Here is a 19799-nt window from a genome sequence, read left to right on the forward strand (position 1 = left end):
GAGGAAAGAAATACAGAGAGTGTTTAACTATAAAGAAAGTCATTTATCTCACTTGGAGTTCCATTTTATTATACTAAATAGAAAGCTGAAGACGAGCCCTTTTTAAAAAGGTTACAGGAACATCCATTGATGAACTGTTAGAGAATGCGTTGGCATGACCCTTGGAAACACTACACACGTTACCCCTTTGGGAAACGCGAACGCCAACCCCTTAATTTTTTGTTTCTTTCGTATTTCTCTTTTGCTTCTTTTGCTTTAGATTCCTCTTCCTTTACCTCGGTACGGGGTCAGTGTTAGCGTTTACCAAAAATGGACGTGTGTGGCATTTGCCAAGGGTCATGCTAACGGATTCCCAAGAGTCCACCAATGGATCTTCCTGTAATTATTTTCACACATTTTCTGTATACTCTGCCCGACGTACTCTGCCAGAGTACGTCGGCGCCCTTGGATACGGTCATCGATATCACTCGTGGAAAGAACCACATCCATGCCAATTGTGGAAGGTACCGCATCTATATCACTCGTGAAACGAACCGCATCGATCGTTTTAACTATCACACACATCACGGCTTACGCACCGCTGCTACGCGGAAGCCCAGAGGGAAGAACAACCGGCGACGGCAGAGCGGCTACAGAGCACGCCCGCATTCCTCCGCGCCGCGGAGCAACACCTCCCAGATAACAAAGCCATAGTGCTACACAAGATGGCGTGATCAGAGAACGCCAACGCTGGGCAAAGATGGCACACGACGATTGTGTCAACGTTCGGTTCAAACTTGATTCGAAGTCCAGTGCTGACGCAGCACTCGTTTCCAATCTGTGTCCAGCGCTGGCCTTTTCTGATTAAGCCATCTCATTCAGAACTACGGCTTTGCTATCTGGGAGGTGTTGCGCGGCGCAACCTCCTCTCTGGCTCCGCTCCAGCTGTGGGCGTGAGTTTGCCGAAAACGAAAGGGTTCGTTTTGACGAAAACCCGGCGGTGTCTTGTTAGTTTCCCAGCACCGGGGAGAGAGAAAGAGGTTGACGCATGCTGACGTCAGCGCTTCGGACCAATGGTAGCGTCAGACGCGTCCCCCCTTTCCTTCTCGTGCTCCCCCTCTCCCCGGCGCTGACAAACGAAAGACACCGTCGGGGTTTCCTCAATACGAGCGTTCTAAGGACACTCTGCAAATCTAACTCAGTGTAAAGTCCAGAGCTTCCTACAAGTAGCGACATTCATTGAAGCGCCGACTACGTGACGGTGCAGGTTTTAGGAAGTCAATGGCGGCGCACAGCAGAGGTTTGAACTGAATGTCGCCATTTTGTTCCAGCGGAATGTGCTTTGTCATTTGTATTAGTTGTCGTTACTTGTAAAAGAAGTATTAAGGAACTTTAACTTAGTACCGATACGCGCGCTTCTCGGAGCGTCGTCGTCGTATTGCAAGGTCGACATGCCTGCTTAGCTACCACATTGCTGACCCAAAAGAGGCCGCGTGCGCCGCTGTTCGCTGGGCGATCGGTAATGGCTCGTAGCGGGCACAGGGTGCTGAGTGCTAGCGCAATAAAACAGCAGAGATTTAGATAATATTGCATTCATTAGCAACCAAATGAATATTCATAGAATGCAACTCTTTTTTCAACTCTTCGTTCGAGCTCAGGGGATGTTCATCGTGGCATTGAACATTGTTGGAATTCGAGTTTCAAGTTTGTTCATGTCAGAAATCGATCTTGACGCAGCAATAACTTTTGTTTCGACGTTCCCAGACAGTGGCAACAATACGCGCTCATTTTCAGAAACCTACACTGACTGTGATTTTGTATGCATCAGTGGCTCTCGTGGCTCATGTGTCCGTCAACAAAGAATGCGAGAGGTTTAGTGTTATGAATTTGCCGAATATTGTTCGAAATTATTCTGCCACGCTTAGAATTGATATGTGTCACCGGGCGCAGGACGTAAATTGGCAAGCAACCAATGTCTGTAGGAGAAACTCGGCAAGAAGATCGTCTTCCAAGAGCGGGCAATAGGATCATCGGAATACCCCATATGTTTATCACAACTGGCGGTGCGCCATGCCGAAATACATAATACTCAGAGTTGTGCGAAGTCATTGTGAATTTCGACAACATATTTCAACATAATAAAGAAAAATAAACGACTCCATTAAAATCAGTTGTGGCTTGAGCAACTGTTATGCAAACCTAAACCGTTTTACATCCTCGTAGAATAAGCCAATAATAAAGATTCAATTTACTTGTGCCAGCAAAACACCACGTCTTCAAAGTTTCTTGTTTCCTCCTGCAACTTGGGTTTTTTATTTTATATACTTGCTGACATTCGAAGATATCTGGCGGGCATGCTGAGTTTCACTTAACCGCTGAAGTTTGAAAGCGTTGTGTTGAACAAGAGGGCAGTTCCCCCCTTCTAGTTTTCATATTTTAAGTGGTATTAAGTTCATCTAGACATGTTCTTCTGTGTGAAAAACATAAATCGGTAACTTAAAAGTAATAAAGTTGTGACTAATGACTCCTCCCCCCCCCCCAAAAAAAAAAAAAAGAAAACTCTAACATACAAACAAATGTTAGTAGAAGTTGGTTTAAATGTAAAGATTAAGGCTGCTTCAGACATTTCCGTTTAACTGTGATCCAGTGCGTGGGTAGGCCAGGAACAATTGCGACCTGCGTATTTGTTTAAATTTTTACTTTTTTTTTTTTGTTTGAAATATTTGTCAACATAATAAGCGACAATTTTTCATAAACATATAAACTTGAAAACAGCGCAAAATACACGAAAGAAAAGACCGAGAAGTGAACGAACACAGCGCTGACTGGGAACTGAAGTATATTCCTGCAAGAAACGGATAGGAAGCATCAAAGCAGCAATATAGATAAGATAATCAACCCCCTTGAGGCACGCCTGCAAGTATTTAAACAATCAACCCCCTTGAGGCAGGCGTGCCTCAGGGGGTTGAGTATCTTTTATCTATCCTGCTTATTTGATGTATCCTTTCTGTTCCTTGCAGGATTAAACTTCGGTTCCCAGTCGGCGTTGTGTTCGTTCACTTCTCGTTCTTGTCCTTCGTGTATTTTACGCGGTTCTGAAGTTTTCATAATGCGCCAACTAGCCCAACTTCATGCCTTGTTGCATTTCATAAATTATGTGTCAATTTGATTTCGTAAGCACCGCGAAATTTCCAGTCTATTTACAAACAAGTCGGAAGTGTCCCAGAGCTACCCCAGATGGCGCCAGGGTGCTCTTGTGTTAATCGCATAGAAGGAAGCAAAACTCACTCGATTCACAGTCAAACGCAAATGTGTGAACCAGCTTTTAGGGTAGCAGTCAGCGCACGGATCGGATCAGTCCTGAACTTTTATAGCTTCACCGAATACCATTTTATTTAGCGCTCTCTGGGCGGCACCATTTTGTTCGACAGCAGCGCCCTCTCCATACATCCGGGATATTCAGCGGGTTCGGCGGTGTAAAACGAGAGAGAGGGCACGCGCCCGACTCCGCTAGCAGACGACAAACCGGGAGGTTGCCATTCTCCATCTTTGGGTTGTACCTGTGGGCTGTACGGAACATCGAACTCTCGCTCGTGGCTGCCGTTATGAAGTGGTTCGCGTTCTTAGAATAGTTATCGCTACCCCCAAAATCAGCCTATATCTCTCTGTTGTTCTATTTCCGTAAATGATCAACTAGCATCTCTTTTCCGCGTTACTTAAATAGCAGTTGAGTCAGCCCGTAGTACTACCCTCGACTACTGCGTGTATTGCGGCAGGAGAACACGTTTTTATTCATCATTTCAGACTTCGACTCATGGTCGCTAAAGGCCTACACCAGTATGAACTTTGTGTAGTAAAAAAGGTACAGCAACCGATTTACTTTTCGCCGGAGGGACCGGCCAATCTGACACAGTTTGCCCTATTTTTGTTTATTTGCACGCAGGTAACAGCGCAATCGGACCCTGTTAGTCTTTTTATGTAGTATAGTATTACACAATAAATGGCATACCAAACACTGCGCATCTGCGCTTGAAATGTCCAAAATGACGCGATTTTAAACCGAGTTTGAACGCCAGTCGGATGCTAGGTACAGCCCACTCGGCGGAGCAGACGATATCCAGATGAGAGGAAGAGGGCATTTTTTTTTTCTTTCTTACCCTCCCTGCTATGACCCTAATGGAACGGTCTGTGGGCGATGCATCTTACTCTGTGAAAATAAAATGGCCTTGGCGCCGACAGCTTTTGCGTACTACGAGCGGCTGTACGCGCGTAGCAGTTCGGTTTTCCCCTTCGAATTGGGAGGGGTGACTGCCGCCATCTGTCGTCCCAAACAGCCTCCGAGACAGCGGAGACAGACGCCTCTGATGTCTTGTCGAATTCGGTATTCCGGTTCGTCGGTGGCAGCCCTCTCCCTCGGCGAAAGTACGAAAGCGCGACGACGTGGACAGCGCGGTGCTCATAAGTTCTCTCGGAAGCGGGCTGTACCCACCGGGGACGATCTGGTGCTGTAGGCGCACTTTCTGATGCAAAGGAGCGGAGCAGAATGTATTAACCATGTTGAATTTACCCGAGACAGGGGTAGAAGAGAAACAACAAAAAACGACTTCCACCTTTTGTTGCTTCTCTTCTGCCCCAGTATGACGTTAATTGAACTCGGTTAATGTTCACCATGCAGCTCGCCTGCACCCTTACTAAACTCGCTTAGAACGTATTCTCCCAGTAAATTATTCGGGCTAACTTTGGCATACATTGCCAAGTTATTCGGGCTAACTCGGCATACATTGCCGCGACTGCAGATGCCAGCCTCAGTTTCAACAGCGCGAGGTCGTTAAACATCACCGGGACCAGCTGACACGTGAAATTTTGGAGGCCCTAGAAATAGACAGATTGGGAGTCATGTGTGTCAGCAGCCCTTCCGTTGCCTTATCACTTGATTAGCTTGGTTGTAGCGCGTGCCTTTGTTTGTCTTTTTAGAGGTGATACTTCGTTTTTTGTGCTTTTGTTTTGAGTGTTTTTTAGGCTGATTTTCTTCTTTTTGTTCTCAATTGTGCGTATATATTGCCCCGTTGAGTCCAGTAAAGATTTAGTTGCGAGTCAGCGCTCTGTCCGTGTCCTTCTTTACCCTGTCCGTCGTTTTTTGCGCTGTTTTAACCTTTTAAGTAACTTTAACGTTACGCTTATCCTTTTCTTTCTCCGCCTGACTGGAACGCAGACGGCCTCTTCCACACGGTGGAGATCCTGGACACGGCCGGCTCGCACCACTTCCCCGCCATGCGGGAGCTGAGCATCCGATCCGGCAGGGGCTTCGTCCTCGTCTTCGCCGTGGACAGCCTGCAGTCCTTCCACGAGGCCGTGCAGCTCTGGCATCTCATCGCCAAGATAAGAGGTAGTACGGCGCCCGCTTCCCGCTTCTGACACGTCCCTCGATACATTCTTTCACCAGTAACGACAAGTGACACACATTCTGAAGATTATTCCACTGGAACAAAGTCATAACAGAGTCATTTCATTCTATAGGTGTGTACCGCTATTCGCCTTCTAACACCTGCACCGTCGCTCAGTCCGCGCTTCAAAAATGGCGTTACTTTTGCAGGAAGCACAAAGTGCAGCTCTTACCGAGAAACTTTATCCGCTTCCTCGTGCCAAAATCACCTATAGACCTTTGCAAACTCGCCTTCTGCGCGCTGCCATCTTTGTCTGCTGGGCTGTGGAACACCTTCTGAGCATGCGCGGCTGCTCTGTTGTGCTGTATATCAGACGCTGCGCATGCGTCCACAGCTCTGTGACCCAGCGTTTTTGGCCCGGGGGGTAAGCGATGCAAAGGTCGATACTTCGTTTCCCCTGAGGTTCGGACGCAGCCGACGGTATACGGGCGGATGGGATTAGTCAAGCAGCGTCAAAATCAAAAGCGCAAGTCACTAGGCTTCCCCTGTACATGATTGGTTCAGCGTTGATAGAACACGTACATAAACATGACGAACACCGTGTTGGTGCACTCTCAACGTTTTTTAATGGGTCCCATCGGATTGTAAAGTTGGGTGCGGTCGGACGTAATGGGTAAACGGAGTACAGAACCATCAAAGCCCGCGGACAGCTTCCCCTGCCGCCCCCACCCCCCGGTAGTGTCATCTAAAGTCCCTGGATACTCTCTTTTTAGACGTAACCACCACCTACACGCACCACTAAGCTCATCCCGCTGGAACAAAAAGCGGTGTCTTTTGGTTCACGCTGCGAGCCGACATCCGCTACCTAAAACCTGCCCCGTCGCACAGTCGGCGCTTCATAGAATGACCTCACTTGTAGGAAGCACGAGGTGCGATGTTTATTGAGGAACTTCGGCGTTATCACACCCGGATATCACCAACTCAGCAATTCGGTCTAGGCCCGGTTAACTCGAAGGTCGCCGAGCGTTCCTCGGCGCATTGACCGGACACAAGTCCCAGCCGAACGCTGACGACGCGCTCGTGTTCAATGTGTGTCTCTGCTCGATCTCGCTGCGATGACGTCGAAGTGCGACTGCCCGGACTTTGATTACGCTAAGCAGTGTTCTTCGTCTTCAACTATCAGCCAGAGGCAAACTAAAGGCACACTCGTGCCAATTTAGCTATACATATTCACTTCGAACATGGCCTCTTCTCGTTTCAGGGTATCTATCTTTACCCAGAAAGGTTGCTGTTCTCGAAGAATTGTTTTGTACAAGAAGCATTTGAATGAGTCATTGAATAGATATATAGCGTTTAACAGCTTGCGCGACAGTGTAGCTAAGAAAATGAGCCGGGAAGTATAACGTAACTCTATAATAACGTTTTACGTGAATTTATACGTCTCGTACGAGTGGCCACGAGATGAAAAACATACCAAGTCGTATACGAGTCATCACTGTGAAAGATATACCCTGCTAGTAACAAATGTCAGCAATATAGCTGGCGACGTGAAGCACCAACCAGGCTAACAACCTTTGAAAAGAAAGCGTGTTACGATCGCCATCGTTTAATGAAAGAATAAGGTAATTACATTAAAATATTATAATGAGAGGAAAAAATTATAGAGGGAGAAAATTATTTAATAAATAGTGGGCTAAAATATTATTTATGATTTGTTTTTTACTCAGCCAATGAAAGATCTAGACTGCAAAATAAGATACCCTTAGATATCAAAAACAAAAATGTAAACAGCAGGTGGCTAATGAACCTTCTGAAATAGTAGATATACACAAAAAGAACCATCACTTTAACAGTGTGTGTTACAACCTGGAGTAGTGTTGTCTGTATCGTGAAGCACAAGAGAAAACAAAAAAAGTTCTAGCCAGCAGGTTTTTTTTTTTTTTTCTTTACTTCTTAGACCGCTTCAGGCTTGTGCTTCAAAGTTTTCTGCAAGGTAGCAGGACGAACTTCTGTTACTGGTGGCCTTTTATGAAAATGCAATTTTTTTTCTAAAATTTTAAAACGAATTAAACGATTAGCAAAGAGCACCTGGTGGATTTCGCTAACGCCTCCCTTGTAATGCCCGTCTAGGAACCTTCACAGCTAATGACGGTGAGTGTCTCGCCTCCGGCCACGACGAGAGAAGAGGGGAAGGAGAAACTCCCCTCTTCCCGAGAATCCCTTTTGTGTGTCGCAGAAGTCGCTATTGTGCCCCTACAAGATTATAGAAGATTAACCCGTCACTCAAAATTCGTACAAAAAGCAGCCGCTTCGGTGGCTGGAACGACTAGGCCATCCTCTCGACGTCAGCCTCGCCGTAGCTTTGCTTGACCCGAGACGACCTACGTCAAGATTGCGTTGAATGTCACGTGGTCTCCGCTGGGCCTTCTCCGAGCGCTTCCCAGAGTGGGCCGTTTATAACGAAAAATACAGCCACCAGGCTCAAAATACAAACGTGCCATTGTCATTTACGGATATTGTGGATCACATTCAACCTATTTTTTAACACGACGGGAATATTTCAAATTTCGTTGAAGTATCCCTTTAAAACCTTCTATTTAACCTTTGAACGGTTATATTCCGTTTATATTCGTCATGTTAAAAATGTGAAGTAGCCTATACGGGGTGAGCTACGATAAAATTTCCAACAGCTTATTGTGCGCTGCCTCTTCTCTGAAAATAGGCACACACACAAAAAAAAAAATCTCATTGAATATTCCACATAAGAGCTGCCTGTTAAATCGTTTTCAATACCTCTTCCGCTGTATTTGATCTATACTATCAATCACAAGATTTCTAGAGTACCGAAGAAGCTCGCCTTCCAGGTCACGTTTTATTTTAAAAGGCAGTCAGATGTTGGAATCCACATAAAACCTCCCGCACCAATAATCAGAAAGTATAAAACGAGCAACTCCTTTTGACACCGGGAAGACAAACACCGCTCGAGGAGTGACGAACGGCCCAGCCTGCGCGAGACAGCGCCGCCTTGCGCAAACTCTCAGGAACGCACACCATCGATCGCGTGGCGGCGGCAACCCGCTAAGTGCTGCCGGAAGAAAACTGTAGATGGCAATGCGGACAAGGCTACCTCCCACGCCCCGCTCCCCGCACACCGTATACCTGGGCGGCAGGCGGCTCTTTGGCACCCGGCAGACATTTCGAGCACGATCGAAACCGGGAGTGCAATCGTCCCTTTTTCTCCCCCACGGCCGCTCGCTCCTTTCTCCGGATTCGCCCTGTCGGCAATGTGTTTGCATCAGCCTGGATCCGAGAGAGGGAGGCTACGGAGGAAAGCGGTGTTCCGAAACTTCAACAGGTGTCCCTGAACTCCCTTTCGATCGCCGGTCGACGGGGCGACCATCACCGGCGGCGGCATCGGCGGTCTATTTTTGCATCGCACCTCCTCTTCCCCAGGTGTGAGCGCCGAATGTCAGCGCTGGCGCAGGCGCCGTCCCGCGTGGACGGTGACGGCCGCCTTGCAATCGCACGTCTCTCTTTTTTTTTTAATACGTTTATTTTGTGTGCCGTGCTTGATTTCGCCCGTTTGGGTTAACGCCTTTGTCCAACGAGGGGCCGGGCGTTTCAAAAGGCTCTCGAAAGCAGCATGTCCTCTTTTAGTTGTTTCCGGTATTCTGTGGCAAACTTCCAGCTCAGCACGGAGGGACGATGGTTGCTTTCTGGGGGAACGTTGCGTCTTTCGCTAGTTGGGCGACCGTGACGCGGATCGAAATGTCTGGATGAAAGTTTGTTGGGGTTACGTAGCTACTTTGCGTCGTGGGCATTGAGGGACATTAATTGTCCAAAACTACGCGGTCTGTGTGAGATATGAAAACACACTTCCTGCATTATTCAAAAAGGTTTATGGCAAAATTGTCCCGATGGCAGATAACATTTCGCTATGAGACTTAGTTAATAAGTTTGTAGGTGAAGTGATCGCTACAACTACGTTTTCAGAGCGGCTCTTGGCGTAGATCTGAATACCTCATTTTCAGTTCGCTCTTTAGTTTGTATTGTAGCGAGAACTAACTTTTTGATCCCCTTCTTTGCAATGTTGCGGGAATGCTAGTTTTGCTCGAAAACAGTTTACAGCTACGTCATCAAGCGTTGTTGGATTTCCCTTGCTGCTACGCCCCTCGGAGAATAATCCAGTGCATTGTTTTAACAACCGATAGTCACTTACTAACTGTCAGAGTTGCACGCCGCGATCCAAAGGTCTCTCTGCCCATGCTTTTTCGCCTGCCTTTTATTAACGGCGGAGTACCTCTCGCATGGCTGAGTGCACTTGGTCACCTCACGGAGGTGTCGGCCAGAGATGATCAGCATGCGAGAAACCTGGCCGAACGTTTCTTACCACCAGAGTGCCCACAGCGTACACCCTTCAATGCCACTGCCAGCCTAGTTGAGAACCGTGTGGTGTTTTTGTTTAAACGGCGGGAGGATAATCAGCCTGTGTGCGCACATGGCGTCTCCATTGTATATAAGAAATTTAGCCAGTGCAGTAACACTGTCAGTTCGTTGAGGTATGTAACTCGCGTCACGCAGTACACATACATGACCGAACGCCGATACAATGCTCGTCCAGATCGAAACGGGGAGGGATGGAAATTGAACACACGATCCCTGGTCTCTGTAGCACGAGCTTTCACTCCAAGTGCTCCCAGCTTCGGGGCACTAACACACTCGGCCACCAATACCCCCGCCTAGTTCAGAGGCACGTGTTATAGTGAGTTACAGGTTAAGAAGGTAGCGGCAAATGCACCTCAAAGGGAATCATATATCCCTTCGCCTCCTCCCCATCCAATAGCGTCCCATCGTTTCCGTGACGTCGCGGTCAACGCGCGAGGAGGGTCTTGCCTTTCTGTACATGTTTGCTTTATCTTTCGACCTTGAGTTAGCATTGTGGAAGCCACGAGAGGGAGATTAGAGTTTTCCCCCTCCGATGGAAACAAAGACGACTTTCGGGGAATAGCTTCCCCCTCCAGTGGATACGAAGGCTGCTTTCAGGGGCTCGGTTCCCCCTCCAATGAATACAAAGGTCGCTTTCTTAAAAAGTGGGATCGGAGACAAGTTGGCACCACTCTGTAGCCAATATCTATCCATTGAAGCGGAACAAGGAGCGTTTCCAGTGAACTCTTCTTTCGACTGCGGAGGGATTTGAAACGGGCGCATCACGCTTGTGGGAGGAGCTTCTCTTACCTTCTTGACTTGTAACCGACTATAGTGGCCTACACATTAGACCTCTTCGTAGTGTCGCGCAAAGCGTCTTGGAAGCCACGAACCCCTTGGCCACAGTTTCGATTTCGATTTGTCAATCTCAGTTCACGACATCCCGTCACGACCAAAGGCAGTGCTTGCAGTTTCTTTAATATGTGACTTTCCTTAGGTTTATAATACTGTAGTTGTTGCCTACCAATTCAAATAAAATTACAACGCACTTGTGGCGGGGGGGGGGGGGGGGGGGGGGTATGCCATATTTCCCGATGTGCCGATTTTTGTGCGCGTGTAAAGAGGACTTTGAAAGCTTATGAACGGTCATCCTGTTCCACCTTCTCCTCAATTGGCTTCTTAAATTACTTGTGAACAGGGAGAATCATGCGGCTTTCTGGAGTAAAGCGCGAAATACATGTACGACGAAACCGTCCGATCCGACGTCCGACCACGCAATACGACGGTCGGAGGCGAGGGTTTTCAACGCTCTCCGATGCTACGAAAACCCTCTCCCCCCAAGGTCATTCCGGCAGTCCGCACGTCGGATCGGAAGGTTTCGTCGTGCATGTGTTTCGCGCTTAAAGGGGTAGTGAAACGAAATTTTAGCGCCGATCTTGTTGCATAAATATGGGCTAGGGACAGGCACCACCTCGGAAATATAAATATTGCGCTGTAAAACACAGGAGAACTAATTTTAAACATAATTAAACGATTTCAAATTCTCATCTGGTGGATGGGGGGAAGTTCTCGTGACATCACTTGTGCCAAAATACCAGCGCCGTTCTGCGGCAATACGGCGTGCCGGCAGAATTCGCCTAGGCCTGAACGCGTTCGCAAAGCCTTGGCGGAGAAAGCCAAAGCGTAGTTGGCCACAGTGAGCTCGTTCTCGTTGCGGCTCTTTGCACGACACGGCCCGAGCATGCTTCTGGCACGGCCGGTATTAGTTGCTGCGAGTCGCGAGCTGCGAGCCGACGTTAAAAAGGATATGTTTGAACTACGAGGGTGTCAGCAAGAGCCACGCAAATGCCAAATACCTGTTCACACTCGGAGCGGACACGCGCGTTTGATGTGCTGGATTCGCTCTGTTAGACCGCGTTTCGGTAAGCGCTTCTGGACCGATCTTTTACGATTGCAACTCGATACTGACATGACACTCGGCAAAGAAAGGTTAGACCGACATCGCGTAGCTCCCACGAACTGCTATAGCTCGACACTGACGTAGCGTCGAGTCAGAATAAAAATGGCATACTAATAACAGAGTGTACATACCGAGTTGCCAAGGTAATCCGTATGGCGTTTATTTGAGCTCTATATCACACAAAACAAGGAGATAGAATCAATGAGAGTCCCTTTTCGACGACAGCGTTCGTCACCGCTGTCTCGGAAAACAAGGAGATCGAGATGACAAGGGGAAAATATTGACCTCTGAAATATAGTTCGGGGATCAAACTACTCATCCGGTAAGGGTCCACAAGGGTCGCGCGGGCATATTCCATTCAGCAGGCCAGCCGGTCATGGACAGACGGTCTTGGCCAAGGACCGCCGGAGCAACGGTGCGCCGAGTCGATGTTGCTGCTAGGCCTACTATATTCTGCCGAGCTCGCTCGGTCGGCAGAATCGTGGCTGTTGTAGCTCTTCTCGTGTGTTTGTGGATCCTGCGTTCTTGATCGTCGTGGTCTGTTTTAAGTACTCCTTCCTTTTTTCTTGCTGGTTGAAGTCGGGACGCACGAGAAGAGCACGAAGAAAAATAAATGTCCGTTGGTGGCCGATACCAAGTAACTGAGCGACGCTGTCGGCCTTGTTAACTTGATCGTAAAAATTGCGTAAGACAGCTTCGGAGCTGTCGTAGGATTCTGTCGTAACCTGCGCAAAGGTTACGACAATTTCGTTTCGAGAGCACGGGTTTTCTCTCAAATTTGTCGTACGCACTTTTTTCGTCGTGAATTCGCTTTGAGAATCCGGCCTCAGAGCTGGTTTTGTCAGTGCTGCCGTGGTTGCCGACTTGCCGTGGTCCCGTGGTGCAGCGTGCGTGCAGCCCTTGCACATCTCAAACGGCCACGTTGTCACAGGTCGTAAATCGTCGACGCGCCACCAAGTGGAAACGCTCGTAACCACAACATTCACGCCGTAGCCTTTCCCGACCGGCACAAGTGACGTCACGAATGCGCCCAATATCCCAAGACGTATCGCGCTCTCCGATGGCCGATTTTTGAGCGCGCGCCCAATCGGGCCCATCAGGGTGAAAAATATAGCCATCCGTTCAAAATACAAACGCGCGATTATGATTTATGAATATCATTGATCATATTGAACCTATTTCTGACCATAATAGGTGTATTTCAAGTTTCGCTTCAGTATCCCTTTAAAGGGCAACTCCGCTTAATTCCGAAAAATTTAGGCTTCCATGTGACTCACATTCACAAAGTACTACAAAACAACTCTACGTCTTCGGATTTGCGAAATGTGGAATATTATTTGTGTAATCCTAATTTAAACATCAGCAGATACCGAAAATGAAACTTCTTTTGCGTCAGGCAACATTGGTCTCGGGTCGTCAGAGTCATGGCACGTCACGTCGAACCACGTGGTCTTGTGACGTTCGGGACGGAGCGAGAAACAGGACACGCGACGCAAGCAGGTCTTTTTTTTTTTTCTTTTTTTTTTTATTGGACGCGGGCAGGTCGCTTCGCATGGCATGGACGGTGATGGCCCGGGGGAGAGAGGGAAGGGGAGAAGACGAAAGAGGAGAAGGGGAGCGGAGAAACAGACCGATAAGCGCGCAGGGCAGCGCAAACTAGCGCATCCGCGTTACGGTGATCACGTGGACGCCCGGTCAGCCAACACCGGGAGGAGAAACTCATGACGTCATCGTTCAATTTTACTCTGAGAAGTAAAAACAAGCAAAACGTGAGAATGACGTACACATGCCTCTGACGTAGTGGTTCAACGTTGGCCGCTCCAACTCCGTGGCATTGACAGCGCTGATGATTGCGCCTCGCGCCGCACGCTAGAGTTGGCAGATTTCGGCGACTTGGCTCGCTTGAAGGTTTGCTGGCAAGTTTATTAAATATATAAACGGAACGGGCCTTTTCCGAAAAAGTTGGGCGCCATCTATCGGCAAGCAGAAGAGACGTTTTTGATGGCCGGCCTTGCTTCCGGTTCTGCCCGCTCCAAGCTATGTTGGCTGTCTGAACGCGGTCGCTAAATGCGCTCACTGGTCAGCTTTTGTTTTTCGCCTATCCAACACAATCGACGAGCAGATTGGTTTTCAATTAATGCGTTAACTACGGACGACTTCGTCCGTTTGTACATTTTTTTCCCGAATGAGTGGACGACTGACTTCGCCGTGGCGCCCGTTGTGACTGACGACAAAGTTGAAGCTCTCTTCGACCTATAAGAAAGTACAAACGGTTACATTAAACTAGGATTCATGTCATATCAATACCGGCAGTAAATTCAGAAAATATTCGAGCCCAAGTTACAGTAAAAGAAAGCCTTTTTTTTGCAAGGTATTTTTTAATTTACTCGAAAATTTAATTGGCACGATGCAATCTCATAAATAAGAAAACTTAGTCTAAAACCGTCCCAAAAACTCGGCGGCTGAACGTACCAATGTAATTCTGATCAAAGGTGTATTTTAGTGGTGGATTTCACCTTGTAAAATTTCAACGCGTAGTTTCATTCCTATTAAAAAAATAATCCAACAAACTTGGCCGGGTCAACTAAATGTCGTTTGCGAGCGCCGCTGACCCTGGCGAGTTTGTTGGTCCTGTTTTTTTATTGGAAGGAAGAAACACTTTGAAATTTAACAAGGGCAAATTCACCACTAAAATACATGCTTAATAAATATCTAAGATTAATACGTGCAGCCACCGATTTCTGAGCGAGCATCGTCATTGATGTCACCCCACTTCAGGCTACAGCTGTGTGTGGCTGTAGGTCCTAAAGAAAAAACACAAAATCGGCCACAGATGTTTTTTTTTCTTTATTTTTAGTTTCGCGCTTGTAGACAATGTTGCAAAATTAATTTTTGTTTACTCTGTACATACACCAGAACAACAGATCAAGACGATTTTTTCTTTTTCCTAATTTAACCGCAATACCAGCAGATGCGTCGTGGTAGTCATAGATCTGCTCCCATTTTACTTTCTGTGTGTGCACTTAGCAACAAACTGTGCAGCATAATTTAAGAAAACCCTGAGACTGGGGAAACACGGAGGACAAACACGACGAAATTTGAGATTTCGTCGTGTTCGTCCTTCTTGTTTCCCCAGTCTCAGGGTTTTTTTAAATCATGAACGTAAACTAGCTCGCCTGCGCCTTATCACTCATTTCAGTAATGTGCAGCATAGCCGCTTTACCTTAATGCTTTATAAATATTTGAAAACTGTGGGTTATTCCAATGTTTACAACAACCAAAAAGCAGGCAGGCAGTTTGCGTAGCAACGCGAGACCGTCACATTGGTAAACAAAAAAGTGTGCCAGTGGAACGCTCTATCCCAGAAACGCCAACTCCGAGGCGCTCGCTCTGTGTGGCACATAAGCGATACGACAGCATACCTAACCAATCTGCTGACTTGTATTTACAGAGAATTAAAAATCAAGGGACAAAAACAGAAACCTTCCTTGAAGTGGCAACTGCAAACACGGGAGTGCTTTGAAGGCTGCCTTTACGAGCCGTCCTCATTGTTTCGCTGGATCGCCCGAATCCAGAGCAGCCGCTTCGTCGAGTGCAGGCTAGTGGAAGGAAACCTGAAGAAACATAAACTGCGACAACGCTTGCTGTTGTTGCTGCAGCCAACAACGAAGCAGCGCTAGGGCCTGTTGGAGAACTTCGAAACGCGCGACCACTGCGGCCTCCAGCAGTCCCGAGCCGGACGCACCACGCCACCAAAAATGGCGGACTCTTGTCTGCTGCTGCCGCGCATGCGCCGTGGAAACCCCGGAAAAGGCCCATTAGATCGTAATATTTGACATGGGGTCTTCCTATATGATACTGAAGAGGGCTACATAGTTTTCTAAATATCAAAAATGAAGCGGAGTTGCCCTTTAAGAGCCAGGCAGCCAGAGAAGTATTGGACGCGGCCGGCCTTACTAATTGCGAATTCGGTTGGTTCTTTCTGCGCACTTTCGAGCGCTCTTTCTAGAGCGCGCGAGATCGAGTGGTGGAAAGAGTGTGATGACCTGATCGGCTGGCTCTTTCCGAGGGCGCCCCTCCCTCTCAAATCGCTCCCTGGAACTCCGTCTCTAGTGGTCGGAGTGCGGAGCGGCGCAGGCGTCAAGTGGTACTTAGAGTTCCTGTATAGCTACCTACGGTAGCAGAGTTGCGCATTCAGCCTCGGCGCGTGGCCGTAGCGCCGGCTTTCCCGCACGAGCTGGATGCTTTACTCCTCACGTGACTAAATTTGGCGAATAGCGGCGCCGCGCGCGCCGCCGCGCATGGAAAACAGGAGAGGAGGAAAAGGAGGCGGAAAGCAGGGAAACATACGCCGGGGCAAGAGAAACGTCGGCGGAGCGACCGTAAAGGTGGCTTTCTTGCACGCCACCGGATGCTTTGCTCCTCACGTGATGGATCTCGGCGAATAGTGGCAAGGCGGCGCGGGGAAAACAAATGCGCAACTCTGGCTCCCGTAACTCTAGCGGTACTGGGACGGAGATCCCGTGGTTTTGTTTACGATGGCCGGCAGTGGTCTGTGGTGGTGTGCGAGGTCCGGCATGACGGCGATTCATATCTGATTTTACAAAGGGCTTGTGCATTCGAGGGTGCGAGGATTGCGACGGACGGGACGACATTCATTTGCGACCGTAACAGGAAAAGTCGACGTGTGAAGTATTCCCAGTGCTTTCACGAGACCGTTCATCTTACGGCGGTGTATCCGTTAAACCTAACCGACGAAGAAACAGCTCGCAGAGCTCGCCGCTGTTTTATTGAGCTTTGTGGTCGCTTCAAGAAATTTTCAAGTTTGGGAAAAGTGCGTGCAAAGGTTTGTGCTGCAAAATAAAGGGAGAGCAGAATACAATGCACTGTGATTCGTGTCACATGGCGATATGTGCTATATCCTGCTTGCACGATATTCCGCCGTAAAAAAATGCGGTTTATTAACCATTTTCTATTTGCCGGTTCTGCCGTACGCATGACCACTATCGCAGCGTGTTCAGTGTCGATGAGTTGACAACTCTTTCCAAACATTGGCTTTCGTTCCGTTCTGCTAAAGTCAATTCGCATACTCCTATTTTCTTTTTCTTTTTACATGTTGATGCGTAGAACAATTTACGTCATAACAGTTATTTCAACACGTTGCGAGGGTAAATTTTGCTCAATTGTGCACCGTACACTGTAATATATATATATATATATATATAAATTTTTTTATTGCATTACAAATGTTAAGAAGTTTTACTTCCGTGACTGGCCTGAGAACGTCTGAGCGCTCTGAACCGAGCAGTTGAAATGGGCTGAAAAGGATTCCGAGTAGCTCTGGCAGGGAGGAGGAGGCGCTCTGCTGAAGCAAGGTTCTGAGAGGCGACCACCCGAATTCACCTTAAGTCTAAACAGGTCCCGGTGGCGGCTGGAGGCCCACGTTTCAACGGGGGCTCTCACGAAGATGAATGGGTGCAATGCAAGCGAGCGCTGACTTTATCTTCATGCAGTGCTGAGATGCACTACTTCGTCAACGGGGCAATCGAAATCGAAACCATGCCACTCCTCTCCATGGTCAAATAAGTCCCGTAATGCAACGCGCGCAGTGTTGCATGAAGAGATTCTTGGAAGCAGTCTATTAACCTCGTTATTCGTCTTTCTTTTAGACACGGAAACGCGAAACACGTTTCCGTGTTTCCTGGCGTCGGCGTCGGCGTAACCGCGCTAAATTTAGCGGGAAAATTGACGTCACGAGACCTCAACACCAATTCCATTCCCCGCTAAATTTAGCGGGGAATAGAATTGGTGTTGAGGTAACGTGACGTCAATTTTCCCGCTAAATGTAGCGGAGAAAACGAATTTGTTTATGGAGACGTCACACCAAGTCATGTGACGTCATTTTCCCCGCTAAATTTAGCGGGTAAACTGAATTGGAGGAGAGTGAGAAAGGAGAGGATGTACGAGGAGGAGGAAGAGGAGGGGAGGGTACGGAGGAGGAGGAAGGGCATACCCTCCCCTCCGTATCCTCCTCTCCTCCTCCTCAAGAGCTGCGCTCTAATTTCGCATTACCGAGATTTGTAAACATCTTTCTTTTTTCTCTCTCTCTCTCTCTTTTGTGCCGCAGGAGAACGCGTCCCCATCGTTCTGGTGGGCAACAAATCAGACCTGATTGCCAAGCGCCAGGTGTCTCAAGACATGGCCATGAAGCTGGCTCAGGAGAGCATGCACAACTGTCAGTACCTCGAGACAAGCGCCAAGTACAACGTGAACGTGAGCGAGCTCTTCAGCGAGCTCCTGCAGCAAGCCTACTCCATGGAACAGCAACAGCAAACGTCATCAGGAGGATTACTTCCGGGTCCCGGGGGTTCTTCGTCACTCCTGGGAGGTCCAGGGGACCCCGGTCGGCCACCGGACTCTCCCCTGCAGAGGTCCTCGCGGAAGCTCTCTCATCGGCTAGGGTCCCTGGGCAGTCTGCCCAGCATGAGACGCAAGTCCAGCACGGCTTCGGCGTCGCCGGTGGTTACCGCGACGCCGCGGAGTCGTCAGCCGTCGCAGCAGGTCGACCCGGAACAAGACATCGCGGACCCCGACCAGAAGTGCCACATCTTATAAAGGACATTTGCACGTTGATATCATTGCGTACCGAAAGCTACACTTGTCGCCATTTGCTTCTTTGTGTAAACATTTTGCCCTGTAACCAGGAGACATGGCCGAAGGTTTCCATGCGACACTAATTTTACCGTTCACCTCTGGGTGTAGACGGCTTGCCCCTGTAATCAGGAAACATGACCTAATGTTTTCATATGACACTATGGAAACTTTTGTTTATGGTATTCAAGACCCTATTTTGTTGCATCACTTTTTCAATGTCCACAAAATTTGACGCTACAACTCAACCGTACCAATTGCGTGTTGCAAATACGCAACGTCATTTCGCCCTTGGTGAACATAGTAGCCGGATACCGTGAAGACTTTTTCGGCCAGCTGAGTCTATCGAGCGTTGCGACTGAAACATATCCCTGCACTTTTTAGGAGTTCACATCCGTGTGAGTACTCGGATATTGCCTTAGTTTTTACGGTGTAGGCACCACTCGGCCTTCTCGGTAGTGCGTCTTGTTCTTCGGTTTTAGAAACGGTACGTTTTGCGGCCTAACAAATGTTTTCTACATCGCCGTAATTATGAGTGCCATGTGGCACCAATATTTAAAAAAAAAAACGTTTAACTTTTTTTTTTTTAGTAGGGCATTTTAGTAACAATATGGTTAGATGTGAGTGAAAACAGACACAGCGCGGAACGACGGGTCAGGCAGTGCCAGTGACTGTGAGAACGCAAGACCCACCAGGACTTAGAAATGCCTCATTTCACTGTCGCTACCAAAAGCGTCTAGTTCTTTCACTTGAATACCTTTTAGCCATGTCCCCCATCTGCTTTTGGCTGCGAGCTCGACATAATTTTTATGCTATATGCTAAATTCCTCTTCATAAGCCAAACATTCACCAAACTTGAAGGTTACCTGTTAAAATATGAACCGTAAAACACGCCTGCCAAGTCCAACTACGGTATTTCGCAGCAACATCAGCGCCCCCTTGTACAAATTTCGGGTGGGGTTTGGCACTGGTTAAACAAAAAACGGGCTGCTAGAGCATTAAGGCCCGTTCCGACAGAACCGTTTGTTTACGCTGCGCTATGGAGTTTTAGCGAACCGTTTCTGCTCACCCGATATGGTACGATGGGCCCTCCGATTCGAATTGCGCATATGCTAGTCTTCTGTGCTAGCGCATGCGCAGTTCGTACTGGAGGGCTCATCGTATCGGATATGCCCAGAAGCGGTTCCCGAAAACTCCCTTATGTTACGGGAGCTCACGGTCTGCTCACGTCGAGAATCAACGGGACATCCGTGCTTCCTATGAAGCGTGGGAACCAATTAAAGCACACGACATTCGAAGCGCGGGTGTCGTACGGACTTATGACGTAACGTAAGGAGACGTAAGCAAACGTCCGTGTGTGGATGGGCCTTTACAGTGGATGGTGTATTAGCACCTTTCAA

The 19799-nt window shown here is 48.1% G+C and overlaps 1 protein-coding gene across 1 annotated transcript; it reads left to right on the forward strand.

The window, feature by feature from the left end:
- Positions 1-5148: 5148 nt before the first annotated feature.
- On the forward strand, positions 5149-18518 carry LOC8053673 (ras-related protein R-Ras; the record flags this gene model as incomplete). Its single annotated transcript, XM_029977086.4, has 2 exons — positions 5149-5365; positions 17876-18518. Coding segments are annotated over 2 exons (705 nt in total), but the record flags the coding sequence as incomplete, so codon positions are not given.
- Between the last annotated feature and the right edge of the window lie 1281 nt (positions 18519-19799).

The sequence above is a fragment of the Ixodes scapularis genome, unplaced genomic scaffold (genome assembly GCF_016920785.2).
Source record: "Ixodes scapularis isolate PalLabHiFi unplaced genomic scaffold, ASM1692078v2 PGA_scaffold1__304_contigs__length_218370807, whole genome shotgun sequence".
Classification (NCBI taxonomy): Eukaryota; Metazoa; Arthropoda; class Arachnida; order Ixodida; family Ixodidae; genus Ixodes; species Ixodes scapularis.